Source organism: Chlorocebus sabaeus, chromosome 23, assembly GCF_047675955.1.
Source record: "Chlorocebus sabaeus isolate Y175 chromosome 23, mChlSab1.0.hap1, whole genome shotgun sequence".
NCBI classification, from domain to species: domain Eukaryota; kingdom Metazoa; phylum Chordata; class Mammalia; order Primates; family Cercopithecidae; genus Chlorocebus; species Chlorocebus sabaeus.
Window position 1 is genome coordinate 49,699,025 of NC_132926.1, and position 14,122 is coordinate 49,713,146.

Sequence of the window (14,122 nt, forward strand, 5' to 3'; positions counted from 1 at the left end):
GAGGAGCCCCCCACCACATCTGGTCACAGAAGTATTGCGGGTTGAGTGTGACAGTAGAGGGTAAAAAATGGTTTGTTTTTTCCTCTAACAGCCATCAATCCCTCTCAAAGGAGTTTGTAAGGTTTTCTGGATAGGAATGCTGTGTATAATTGTTTGGTTCACTTCAGAAACTACTATAATTTTGAATGTGCTGGTTTGCTTCCAAATGTACACACACACACATACACACACACATTGTTGTCACCTAATATTTGCATTAATACAATGATGTTATTTTTATTTGTATAGTATTTGTATAATTGGAAACGAGTGTTAATCTTTATATATATTTTACCAGTCCTTGACTAACATGTTTTCAAGACCTCTTACCAATCCATTTCATCAAATTAATGAGTAAGGAGACTCTCTAGAAATGGTTGGTTTGCAAAGCAAGGACATTATCTGGAAGAATTGTCCAGAGTTTACTGTATGATGAGCATTTCTTGATAGCAAGGTTCATTTTAGTGTCAATCGTTACAGTCAGTCCATTTCAGCGGGAACAACGGATTTCTCCACAGAGTCTTATTTATCTGTTTTTCACTTCACCAAATGGGGGAGATATTTTTTCAGAATGCAGTTATTAGAACCTTGGGATTTTCTTCTGTCTCCATTGAGTCTCTTGTTTTTTTCCCAGATCTGAACCTGAAAATAAAATAGATGCTAAAGAAAATTAAATATTCAAGACTTTCCTCCTCAAAATGCTCCAAACTGACATTGAAAAATATTTCTCCAATCAATGAACAAGTAACTCTTTGAACTCTAATGAGAACCTCATAGTGTAGATCTAGTATTTTATGCTTTTAAACATCTGAGGCCACTTTCTTAATTAAGTATAGAAGCCAGAATTTAAACTCTTTCACAGTTTTCCCAAGCAAATGATAGAGAGGGAGGCATGAAATTCTTGGCAATTAAAGTCACAGAAGTAGTTCTATCATTAGAACAAAACAACTTATCAAAAATGGGCACTTTTTTGCTGTAAATGTTCTGTCAGGGATCAGAATTAATTCGCATGCAGAGTTAACTTTATGAAGGCCAGGCACTGAGAACACTTTATATTTTATCACCTCAAAATAGCCATATGAAATATCCCATATAGCAGATGGGAATACTGAGGCTTAGTGAATATTAAGTGATATGCCCAAATGTTTGCAGTAGATTTGGGATTTAAAGTCAGGCAGTGTTACTCAAAACCCTAAACTTCTCCTAAATACCACTAATCTTTTAAATGTTGGCTGTGGTGTCATAAAAAGATACTGGTCTTTGCCCCTGGTTCCTGACATGGAGATCCTAAATCTCTTATAATTTCCGGAGTGATGGGGGTGATAAGAGCTTCTGTTGTTCTAATGAGGCAACCCTTGGCAGGGCCCTTAGATAGCTTCAGGGTGGGGGCTGGTCACCAGAAGACCAAGCCTTGATTAGAAACCTGGAACCTCTGGGGAGAGGAGAGAGGCTGGGGATAGACTTAATAATCCATCATGCCAACGTGACTAAACCTCCATGAAAACCTCTAAATGATGGGGTTTGGAGAGCTTCCGAGTTGGTGACCACATCCACGTGCCAGGAGGGCAGTGCACCTTACTTAACTCCAGAGGGACAGAACCTCTGCACTCAGGACCTTTCCAGACCTCTCCGTATGTACCTCTTCATCTGGCTGTTCATTTGTATCCTTTATAAGAAACCAGTGTTTCTTATAAAGTGATCAGTGTTCTGAGTGCTGTAAGTCATTCTAGCAAATAATCAAACCCGAGGAGGGGATTTGTTTGGAACCCCAGATTTGGTAGGAAAGTCAGAGAGAAATGTGGGTAACCTGGGGACCTGACACTTGCAAGTGGCGAGTGAAGCGAGGCAGTATTGTGGGACTGAGTCTTTACACCTATGGAGTCTGATGCTAACTTCAGGTATTGTCAAAATTGAACTGAATTATATAGGACACTCAATAGGTGTCAGAATTGGTTCGCGTCAAGAAGAAAAACCCTTGCACAATCTCATAAGCCAAAAAATTGAGGTTGAACTGTTTTATTTTTGCATTTCCTTATTAATGTGGACAAATAACTTTTTTCATGTGTATATTGGACCTTGAAGTGACTTCTTCTGTAAACTGTCTGTTCTTATCCTTTGCTGGTTTTCCTACCTTACTGTTTGTCTTTTTCTCACTGGTTGCTATGAGCTTTTTGTATATTAGGTATATTAGCCTTATGTCTAGATTTTGTGTAGCAAATATTTTCTCCTGGCTTATTGACTTTTGTCTTTGTGGGTGGTTTCCTTTTGCCTCGCCAATAATTTTAAAAATGTACAATCAGATATATCAATCTGTTCCTTTATGGTTCTTTGATTTTATGTTATGCTTGGTAAGATCTTCTCTAAGGTTATAAAAATGTTAGTTTCCTCCTAGTACATTTATGATTTTACATTTTTAGGCCTAAATTTTTTAACTGTCTGGATTTTATCTTGATGCTTTTTTTTTTTTGGAGACAGAGTCTTGCTCTGTCACCCAGACTGGAGTGCAGTGGCACGATCTTGGCTCACTGCAACCTCCGTCACCCTGGTTCAAGTGATTCTCCTGCCTCAGCCTCCTGAGTAGCTGGGATTACAGGGGTGCACCACCACGCCTGGCTAATTTTTGTATTTTTGGTAGAGATGGGGTTTCATGATGTTGGCCAGGCTGGTCTCGAACTCCTGACCTCAAGCAATCTGCCTGCTTCAATCTCCCTAAGTGCTGGGATTACAGGTGTGAGCCACTGTGCCCAGCCAATGCATTTTTTTAAGATCCAACTTTTTAATTTATTCAGAATGTCTAGCTGAATGTTCTAATACCTTTTACTAAATAACTATTCCCCCTTGACTTTGCTACTTTTTATTACATAGTGAATTTTTTATTTTCTTAGGTTTTATCCTAAACTCTGTCCCATTCCATTGGTTTGTATTCCTATACCATTGTCACACTGTTTTAATTACTATTGCTCAACAATATGCTTTATCATTATTATTATTTTTGAGACAGGGTCTCGCTCTGTTGCCCAGTCTGGAGTGCAGCGGCATGATCTTGGCTCACTGCAACCTCCACCTCCCGGGAGGTATTCAAGCAATTCTCCTGCCTCAGCCTCGTGAGTAGCTGGGACGGCAGGCATGCACCACCACACCCAGCTAATTTTTGTATTTCAGAGACAGAGTTTCACCGTGTTGGCCAGGATGGTCTCGATCTCTTGACCTCGTGACCTGCCCGCCTCGGCCTCCCAAAGTGTTGGGATTACAGGCATGTGCCACCGCGCCCAGCCTATTATTATTTTTATTATTTTTTTGAGATGGAGTTTCGCTCTTGTTGCCCAGGCTGGAGTGCAGTGGTGTGATCTCAGCTCACTGTAACCTCTGCCTCCTGGGTTCAAGCAGTTCTCCTGCCTCAGCGTCCTGAGTAGCTGGGATTACATGTGACTGCCACCACGCCCGGCTAATTTTTTGTATTTTCAGTACAGACGAGGTTTCACTATGTTGGCCAGGCTGGTCTCAAATTCCTGACCTCAGGTGATCCACCTGCCTCTGCCTCCCAAAGTGCTGAGATTACAGGTGTGAGCCACTGTGCCCAGTCAACAATATGCTTTATTATCTGATAGAGCTAGTCTCTGCTTATTACTCTTCTCTTTTAGAAACTTCCTAGCTATTCTTCCATGCATATTCTCCCTAAGGCATTTCGGTATCATTTTGTTAAAAGTTCTACTTACCATTTCACTTTCTGCATCTGCTCTAAGGTTTCGGGAAGAGTCATTCCCAAACTTTCAGGGAAAAAAAGGGTGAGAATTCCAATCAGGACTGTCAGACTACCCGTGACGATGTAGGGCAGCATTCTGTTGTAAGCACCTGTAAAGCACGGGACATAAGAACATCAGTCAGATACAATGACTCTCTGGGCACTCTTGAGCATCATTTTATGAAGGTGGTGAACAGTATAAGAGAATGGATTTAAATCTGAATATTTTCAGAGAAAAAAAGTAAGCAAAATATCAGTTTCTTTTTGGCAGATGACAATATGCATTTCTGTAATCCCTTTGCATTATCATAAGGCTTTTCATTCTCTCCTGTCAACTGGTATCCTCTAAGCTACTACTCAGTCATATGTGACAGATGTTCCTTTGGTAGAGTTCTTTGCTTACCAGAGTTATCTTCTTAAGGTAGAGGTAATTGGAAATGGGGGATAGGAGAACATCAAAGAGAAGGAGGTTAACCAGGATGTTTCAGGGATGGGTTTTGGCCATGATAAGTCTGGCGTGACCTCTGCTTTTGCCCAAACTAGTAGGCTGCAGTGGAAAGTTAGGTCCACAGAGCTATGAGACTCAAAAAAACCAAACCAAACCAAACCAAAACAAACAAAAAACAACAACTAAGTATTATGTTCACACCAGATTAACTCAGTAAACAATAAGTATCAGGCACATTCTGTAAAGGCACTGTGTGCCTGGATTTGGCTTCTTTTTGCAGCACTTACATGTCTTGGGTTAATATGTAATCTCTTCTTTATGAAGCTTTACTCATACAGGAGAACAACAGCTCCTCATCTTGCTTTGCCTCTGTATACATACAGAGCTTACAGAGGAACAGCACACCCATGGATTTCACTTGACCCAAAACATAAGGAAAATATTGTTATTGCAGCTTCTCTGAGGCCTCTGTGTCACTAACAGGAGTAGCTATGTGGAGTAAAAGGCTCTTGGACTCTATCTTATGTACCAGTGTCTGGCCACTGGACCATCTGAGCATAGTATGAAAGTACAGGGAAGGACAAAGGGAAAAATAACAGCACTCTGTATAATCTGCTATCTCAGGTGTGGCACAGGGCAACTGTGCAGAATATGTTTAAGTTAGGAAAATGTTTCTCTTTCTCTATAAGGATTTGGATTATACCTTTCCTGAGAATTCATATATGTTCTCAGGTGTGTGTGTGTGTGTGTGTGTGCATGTGTACCAGTAGTTAACCAATTGTCCAATTCATGAGGTGTGTCTGCATTTCTCACCAGTAGAGTCCTTAATGAGGACCAGGCATGGGGTGTCAGATCCTACATCAGATTGAACATGCTACTGAAACACCTGTGTAGTGTTATTTCAGATTGACACCTTTGAGTATATAAAAACCAAAGTTGTCTTCATTACAAAGATATCATAAAGTCAAAATACAAATGGTAAACTAGAAAAAATATTTACAACATATATACAAAGGGCTAATTTCTTCCATTGCAAAGAGTTTGTACAAATCAAAAAGAAAAAGATGAATACACCATTAAAGAATGGGCAAAGAAGGCCGGGCGCAGTGGTTCGTGTCTGTAATCCCAGCACTTTGGGAGGTCAAGGTGGGTGGATCTCCTGAGGTCAGGGGTTCGAGACCAGTCTGACCAATATGGTGAAACCCCGTCTCTAATAAAAATACAACAACAACAACAAAAAATTAGCCAGGCATAGTGGCATGTGCCTGTAGTCTACTCAGGAGGTTGTAGCTACTCAGGAGGTTGAGACAAGAGAATTGCTTGAACCCGGGCGGCGGAGGTTGCAGTGAGCCAAGATTGTGCCACTGCATTCCAGCCTGGGTGACAGAGTAAGACTTTGTCTCAAACAAAAAAAAAAAAAAAAAAAAAAAAAAGGGCAAAAAACATGAGCAGTCAGTTCACTGAAAAATAAATAGAATGGCCAAAAAATACACAAAAACATGCTCAACCTCATTCATAATTAATAAATAGGAATGAAAGTAACAATGATATCCATTTTTCACATAACAGATAACCAATGATTAAAAAATTCGGTAGGCCAGGTGCTGTGGCTCAAGCCTGTAATCCCAGCACTTTGGGAGGTTGAGGCGGGTGGATCACTTGAGCCCAGGAGTTCAAAACCAGCCTGAGCAACCTGACAAAATCCCATCTCTACCAGAAAAAAAAAAAAAAAAAAAAAATTAGCTGGGCTTGATGATGTGCATGCCTATAGTCTCAGCTAGTTGGGAGGCTGAGGTGGGAAGATCTCTTGAGCCTGGGAGATTGAGGCTGCAGTCAGCTGGGAATCTAGGATGGCACCACTACACTTCAGAGTGAGACCCTGTCTCAATAAAAAAAAAAAAAAAAAAAAATTAGGTAATCTTTATTGTTGGTGAGATTATTGAAAACAACCACTCTTACTTATTAATAATTAAATTATAATTTGGTACAATATGTAGAGTTCAATTTGGGAATATCTATGAAATTTTTAACTGCACTCTTTGCTGCAGGAATTTTACTTCTATGAATCTATCTGTAAATCCAAATATACGTAAGTGAATTCACAAAGGGTGTAGGAGCATAGGAGAATGTTCGTTGTAATGTTATTTGTAATAGCAAAAACCTGGAAATGACCTACATGTCCTCCATTCATTGGAGCCTGGTTAAATAAATTATGTGTTTCAGTATAAAAGTAAGATTTTCATCGTGAAAACGTCAAATAGCATAGAATGTACTGGAAAAAAGTACAAATTCACCTCTCCTCTCCCAGGAAGAACCCTAGAAAACCAACATGAACTGTTTGGTGAGTTGTGCTACAGACATTTTGTTTTGCACATCATGTACACACGTGTGTGTATATATATATACATAAAATTTTTTAATGGCACTCTTTGCTCCAGGAGTTTTACTTGTATGAATCTATCTGTAGATTATACTTAGGTATACTTATTTTAAAATGTACTTATATACATTTTTAAAAGGAGGTACCTATTAAAAAGAAGGTAAAGGAGCAATATGTAACCATTTGGAAGGATATTCTGATACAATGTTAAGTTTAAAAAGTTTCAACATATATAATGTTATTTATGTGTTTATTGTTTTTATTTATTATTATTATTATTATTATTTTGAGACAGAGTTTCACTCTTGTTGCCCAGGTTGGAGTGCAATGGTGCAATCTTGGCTCACTGCAGCTTCTGCCTCCCAGGTTCAAGCAATTCTCTTGCCTCAGCCTCCAGAGTAGCTGGGATTACAGGCAGCTGCCATCACACCTGGCTAATTTTTGTATTTTTAGTAGAGACAGGGTTTCACCATGTTGGCCAGGCTGGTCTCGAACTCCTGGCCTCAGGTGATCCACCCACCTTGGCCTCCCAAAGTGCTGGGATTACATGCATGAGCCACCACGCCCGAACTGCTTGTGTGTTTAAAAAAGTATATACATACATGCGTACATGGTGTTGTGCAAAACAAAATATCTGTAGCGCTACTCATCAAACAGTTTGTGGTTGGCTTTCTAGAGCTCCTCCTGGGAGAGAAGAGGTGAACTTGTACGTTTTTTCCAGTACATTCTATGCTATTTGACATTTTCACAATGAAAATCTTACTTTTATATTGAAAACTAATTTAAAGGAAGAACAAATGCACAAGATGCAGCTCACCGAGGTAAACGAAGTAGGGGGCAATGATGCTGCCCACTCTGGAGGCCATTGATGTGACCCCCACTGCCATGTTCCTGACCAGGGTTGGGTAGAGCTCCGCAGTGAAGACATACAGCATGGAGAAAGCAGAGGTGATTCCAAATTTTCCCAGCATGACCAGACCAATGGATAAGAAGTAATAATCTGGAAAAGAGACCCTGTATAAGCAAGGGTGCTTTTAGAAGTGATACTTTCTTGTATCAGTTGTTTTAATTGTCTTTTTTGCTTCAGTGGGAGTATTTTTATTAACATAAATATATTCCCAAAATAGCATTTTCTCTTCCAGTGTCCTAGTATTTGGGCATGGACAAAGATGGAGCATGAGGGGTGGCTTTGTACTTTGTTCTACTGTTATTCTAGGTCATTAATGCATTCAGTGACCTTTGTTGACTTGTCTTTTGTTTGTTACAACAGTTTCATGGGTAAGCTATTAGCATGTTAATATAGTTAAATTTTATCTTCAAAGAGGAGGACCAATCCTTTCTATCCTGTTTCTTATTACTAAGAAATGTGTATTTCTATTACTATCAATAATTTATTGTCATTTTAATATTATGAGAACATCAGAAACAAGGGGAAAAGGGAAGCATATATCCTTTTGTGCGCTATTTAACTACTTAAAGATTCAGACCAGAAAACCACTGAATGTATCCTGGAACCGACATGTCCTTCTCACTGTAATACTTGAATATACACCCAGGGAAAAGGTTTGAGAGTAGCCAGAAATTAGGAATCATGACTATGAGTTAAAGGGAGATTTTAGGTGAGTCTTTCTGTGAAGGGGGATAACTGGAAGAGTTACTTTTCCTCTTTGGTGCTTTCTGCTTCTCTGAGGCTCTCTTTTGTTTGGAGTAGTTGTTTTGAACACAGGAAACAACATACGTAGTGAGCAATCACCTGTCTAATTGACTTATGAATGGCTTATGATGTAAAGGCTGAATAAACATGGAGCAGTGACTCAGAAGCAGCCTAGTCAATATGTGGGTCTTTTCTGGTAAGCTGTTCATCTTGGTTAACTTCTTACCCACAGGTACCAGTTGAATGAAGAGAAGCACACCTCCTCCCCAGAACAGTACTGCAGCTATGATATAACGCCTGGGCAGGGTTCGCAATAGCAGCCAGGCTGTAATGTAAGCTGGAATTTCAATCAAAGCAGAGAGGAAACAGTTCAGGTAGGCATCTCCATGTAAATTAGGAGTATCCAGAGACAGAGCAAAGTAACCCACTGAGGTCAGCATCCTGAAAGAAAAAGGGATGTTGTGAATTGCTCTAAAATTTTATGATGGTCAAGAAATTCTCTATATCTTGCTGTCCTATAAGTAGCCACAACCTTGTTAGCTACTTAAATTTAAATAAATTAAAATTAAATAAAACCACAAATTCAGTTCCTTAGTTATGCTAGCCACACTTCAAGTGCTCAATAGCCACATGTAACTAGTGGCCACTATACTGAACAACATAGATATGAAACATTTCCGTCACTGCAGAAGGTTCTATTGGATAGTGCTAGTCTAGATATACCAATATTCAACAATAACTTTTCTCAGGTAGTTGATTTCAAGTTTTCCTATTTCCTGAATAGTTTGTACCTCCTCAGTCTCTTAGAGCTATTATTTGAAGAAAAAATATTAGTCACATCAGTGAACATAAAATCCAGATTTCATTCTTTAACAAAAAAGAGATACAAGGGTCATACTGTGGGATTCACTTAGAATAAATTCCGATTCTCTTTAGGGAAAAGAGCGAATGTCCCCTAATGCTTCAAATTATCATAGAGTGCAGCCTGTATATTCTGTCATTATAGTTAACTTTCATGTAGAAGCTTCTCTGTGGGCCGTGTGTGGTGGCTCATGCCTGAAATCCCAGCACTTTGGGAGACCAAGGCAGGCAAATCACCTGAGGTCAGAAGTTTGAGACCAGCCTGGCCAACATGGTGAAACTTTGTCCCTACTTAAAAGACAAAAATTAGCCAGGTGTGGTGGTGGCATGTGCCTATAATCCCAGCTACTTGGGAGGCTGAGACAGGAGAATAACTTGAACTTGGGAGGCGAAGGTTGCAGTGAGCTGAGATCGCGCCATTGCACTCCAGCCTGGGTGACAGAGCTAAACTCCATCTCAAAATAATAGTAATAATAATAATAATAATAAAAGAAGCTTCTCTGTGGAAAAAATAACTATGTAACTGAGTACCCCCATTTTTCTAAGGGATAGTTTATTTTCTCTCTCTCTTCTTTTCTCTTTCCTCCTTTTCCCCACTTTCTACTTACCTCTTTAGAAGTGCAATTATAGCCTTTTAACCTCCTCTTCACTGGACACTCCCTGCAGGGCAAGTTCATCTAACTATGTGCTTAGAAGATCCAGAGTGGAACTCTCACCCCCCAGATTTCCTCAAGCGATATCAGTCAATTTCCAACCTAAAGTATGCCTGCTAGAGTTTTTGGCCACCTATACAACCTGTTTCTGCCCATGAAGGTGCCAACTCAACTGCCCAGTAGATAAAGCAGCAAGCTAGCCCTCTGAGCCCTCACCTGCTTGCATCCTCCTCTGCCTTTTAGAAGTGCCTGCTTTCCACTTCAAAAAGAGAAGCAGTACCCTTTAGGCAGGAAGCCGATACCCTTCTCCCTAAGCTAGATTTGGAATAAAAAGTCACTTTCGTTACATCAGACCTTGCTCTTGTTAATTGGACGCCGCAAGCTATAAGTGACTGAACCTGAGTTTCTGTTACAACTGCACTATGCAGACGCCCCTGTGTAGAAATTTGCTTATTATTAACATGACTGAGAAGCAGAGGATATCTGAAAAATGATTTCAGGAACACTGGTGGATCTTTTTACACATACTAGACCCAAATTAGATAATGCAAGGACTAATTCATAAGCAAAACAAATAATTAAACTTTACTGCCCAAGGGATGTTAGTGATTTTCCCATTTAGTAATAGGAGCAGCTTAGATAGAACTAGTGACTAATTTTTTATTAGTTTAGTAGCATCACTGCCCAAGAGCATTTGCATCAGGGATATATATATGCTGAAATGTCAGAACTAAGAAGGCCATGTACCTAGGACAGACTTGCTTAATTCAGAGGCAGAAGCTCTGTCATTGATCTCTTCTAATTGCCAAGTAAGATGGCCCTTAAAAATAAACTTAGATTAGCTGCAGCCTAAATCTGCCAGTTCTGACGATCATCGTGTGTGCGTGTCTGTGTGTGTGTGTGTGTGTGTGTGTGTGTGTGTGCGCGCGCGCTGCCATCATAGGGTAGGAATTTTCTTTTTTCCTTTTCTTTTTTTTCTTGGCAGATAAATTATTAAATCTAATCTATAAAGCCAATTCACTATTTCTGTGCCTGAAAGCCACTTGTTAGTTTGCTATTGGCACATATAAAAAGCTTATCAAGGCTCCAATCCAGGCAATGGGGATCTAGGTTATTCTAGCCTCACTGTTCAATTGCCAGGTCAGCTTCAGGAAGCAGGAGCTGAATTAGCATCTCTGCCTCAGGCACCAGGGATATCATTAGTCTTAATCTCATAATTTTTGGTGGAGAGGGAACCCTTACCCAGGGACATCAATGATCTCAATCCCATAACTTTAGGAGGGGGAAAGGGAATGCTCTCCCTTTGGGCCCCAGTACTGCAGACTTAAATACTGTACCCTGTGGCTTTTTTTTTTTTTTAAGATGGAGTCTTGCTCTGTTGCCTAGGCTAGAGTGTAGTAGTGTGATCTAGGCTCACTGGAACCTCCACCTCCTGGGTTCAAGTGATTCTCCTGCCTCAGCCTCCCAAGTAGCTGGGATTACAGGTATGCGCCACCATGCCCAGCTAATTTTTGTATTTTTAGTAGAGACAGAGTTTCACCATGTTGGCCAGATTGGTCTTGAACTCCTGACCTCAGGTGATCTGCCCACCTTGGCCTCCCAAAGTGCTGGGATTACAGGCGTGAGCCACTGCACCCAGTGACATTTTTTCAGTATCTAGTCCCGTGAACTGAATCGAGGCATTTCAAAATAATTTAGAATTTTATACTCTTAATTTTTCCCAGGAAAATCCAGGCATTGCCATAATGTTCCTCTGAGTTAAAGAAAATCAGTTGCATACTTATGTGCCAGATGTCTGCATTTCCAGGTCACTTATTACTTACCATAGCAGCAAAGACATAATGGTCATTATGGCAATATTCCAAGTTCTGAATAGGTCCAGAATGAAAGCTTTCTGCTGCTTCAGGGGATTTAGCTCCTGTAAGCAAAATAATGCAAATAACCATGAGATTAAGAGGTAGTAAGGAAGTATCTTTGGCTATGATGCATGGGGAAAACTTATGCATGCAACTCTCACTTCACCTTGACTATGCTTAGAAGTCTGGGAATTGGAGGCAATAGGGCATCTACATATATGATGCTTATTCTGACACTTTAAAATGTTTGCAGCCCATTTTACACAGAAGCCTTTTAAATATATAACACCCCCTTCCCTGTCTCATTATACAAAGCCTGTTGTCTAATATAGCCTTTCTCTGACTGACAGTCAGAGAATGGATGTCCTTTACCACACTGATCTGTGATCCTCAGGACTGCCTATTGAAGGGTAGGGCCATGTAGTCCCTTCCTTGAGGCCACGTCTGCTTTTTACACTTCTCTGTTTATTTGCTTATTTGTTTTTTTTAGATGGAGTCTTGCCCTGTGGCCCAGGCTGGAGTGCAGTGGCGTGATCTCAGCTCACTGCAACCTCCACCTCCCAGGTTCAAGCTATTCTCCTGCCTCTCAGCCTTTAGCTTACTGCTCTATAAAATGGATATATTAATTGGGAGTTGAGAGACTAAATGAGATCATATTTATATATATATAAAATATATGATCCATATATATATGAGCCATATATATATATATATATATATGGCTTAGCACAGTGCTTGAACCATGGTAAATGTCCAATAAATTTAAACTATTATTATTATTATTACTGTATCATTGAGGAAAAGAGGCTAGCCATTAGCGGTCAGTGACAAATCCTTACTGCTATTGATGAGCTTATACTCTTACTTTTATTTATATTTATTTATTTACTTACTTGTTTGTTTTTTGAGAGGGAGTTTCACTCTTGTCGCCCAGGTTGGAGTGCAGTGGCGTGATCTCAGCTCACTGCAACCTCCGCCTCCCAGGTTCAAGCAATTCTCCTACCTCAGCCTTCCGAGTAGCTGGGATTACAGGCACCCACCACCACACCCGACTAATTTTTGTATTTTTAGTAGAGATGGGGTTTCGCCATATTGGCCAGGCTGGTCTCAAACTCCTGACTTTAGGTGATCCATCTACTTCAGCTTCCCAAAGTGCTGGGATTACAGGTGTGAGCAACTGCGCCCGGCCTATTCTTTTGCTTTTAATTTGCTGATATTAACTTGCCATGAGTTATGAATCAAGGTAACCAAGCTGATTAGAATTGAAACTAACATAAAAATTATTAGGCTCTGAGGTGGGGAAATCTCTCAAGGATGAAGTACCAGGACTTTGTGACTTTGTGGCCCTACAGTGCATGTGCAGTAAGAGACTGAGGGAGGAATTTCTATTATGAAGAAGTGAGAGTGCCAGGCCTGCCTTCACAGCAGGTGCTCTCCAAATGTGAGTGTCCTTCTTTCTAGGAATGAGCAGACACTTACACAGCTCACAGCCACATTGCCTTTTCTCTACTGCACTATTTGGATTGTAGAGCCCCAGAACATGGACCCCAGCAGAATAACCCTGGTATTACAACAAAGCAAAGCCCCTGCATAAACTAGTGGGAACTAGACATCCTCTTGGAGGGTTCTGGGGTGGTGCACACAGACAGGACCTGTGGACCAGGCCTGCGCTAACACTTGTTGGTTCCACGGGGCCCTTCTCAAATGCAGGTTGCCAGGTTCCTCCCTGGGCTTGCCTACTTCGACTCTTTTAAACAGAGGCCTGAGAATCTGTATTCTTAAAGCACTTGGGTGATTGTGATGAGCAGCCAGGATTGGAAACCTCAGAACGAGAATATCCTTATATCCAGTGGTTGTCCCTGGCCGGGGTGGAGCCACCAAAATATCTTTGGATCAGGTACCAGGAGCAGGTTGAAGGTGTTTCTTCTGAAGCCAAGGATGCTTGAGATTGCTTTCTAAGACAATGCTCTACTCTATATCTTTTCCTGTCGAAGTTAATGCTACTGCCTCTAACATGAAGTGAAAAATCACAGTTGTTAAGAGCATGTGCTTTGGTGCCTGGGAGAACTAGGTCACACATCCCAGTTTAACATCTGTGTGATCCTGGGCAAGTTCCTTAACTTCACTGTGCCTTAGTTTCTTTTTTTGGAGAAAAAAAAAAAGCATGGGCATTAAATGAGCAGAACACAGTGCCTGGCATTTGGTAGGCTCTTCAATATCATTCTAAATAGGGTGCAATTGCTGGCACAGGGCTCTGCAGATCCTCCTAAAGAGGATCTTACAGGAGGTGAGCAGGGGAGATGACCAGGCCTCAGGAAAGCGCAAGCCCCCTTTCCCTTAATGGGTTTGTCCAGTTCAGGCTAGATGTGCATCATGGCAGGAAGAAAGAAGGCACTGTCAGGCTGAGGATGGTGGCTCACATCTGTAATCCTAGCACTTTGGGAGGCGGAGGCAGGAGGATTGCTTGAGCCCAGGAGTTTGAGACCAGC

General features: G+C 40.8%; 1 protein-coding gene across 2 annotated transcripts in view; it reads right to left on the reverse strand.

Moving 5' to 3' along the window:
- Positions 1–250: 250 nt before the first annotated feature.
- SLC22A4 (solute carrier family 22 member 4) overlaps positions 251–14,122 on the reverse strand; it is a 49,417-nt gene continuing 35,545 nt past the window's right edge. The window contains exons 6-10 of one of the 2 annotated variants that reach the window (XM_008014360.3): positions 11,601–11,695; positions 8,490–8,704; positions 7,427–7,609; positions 3,756–3,891; positions 251–681 (exon numbers count right to left, since the gene is read on the reverse strand). In XM_008014360.3, coding sequence (XP_008012551.1) covers positions 606–681; positions 3,756–3,891; positions 7,427–7,609; positions 8,490–8,704; positions 11,601–11,695 — 705 coding nt within the window. In that variant the 3' untranslated portion in view covers positions 251–605. Of the gene's footprint in view, positions 682–3,753; positions 3,892–4,516; positions 4,647–7,426; positions 7,610–8,489; positions 8,705–11,600; positions 11,696–14,122 lie in introns of those variants that run through there. The other variant, XM_008014361.3, reaches the window with a different exon arrangement.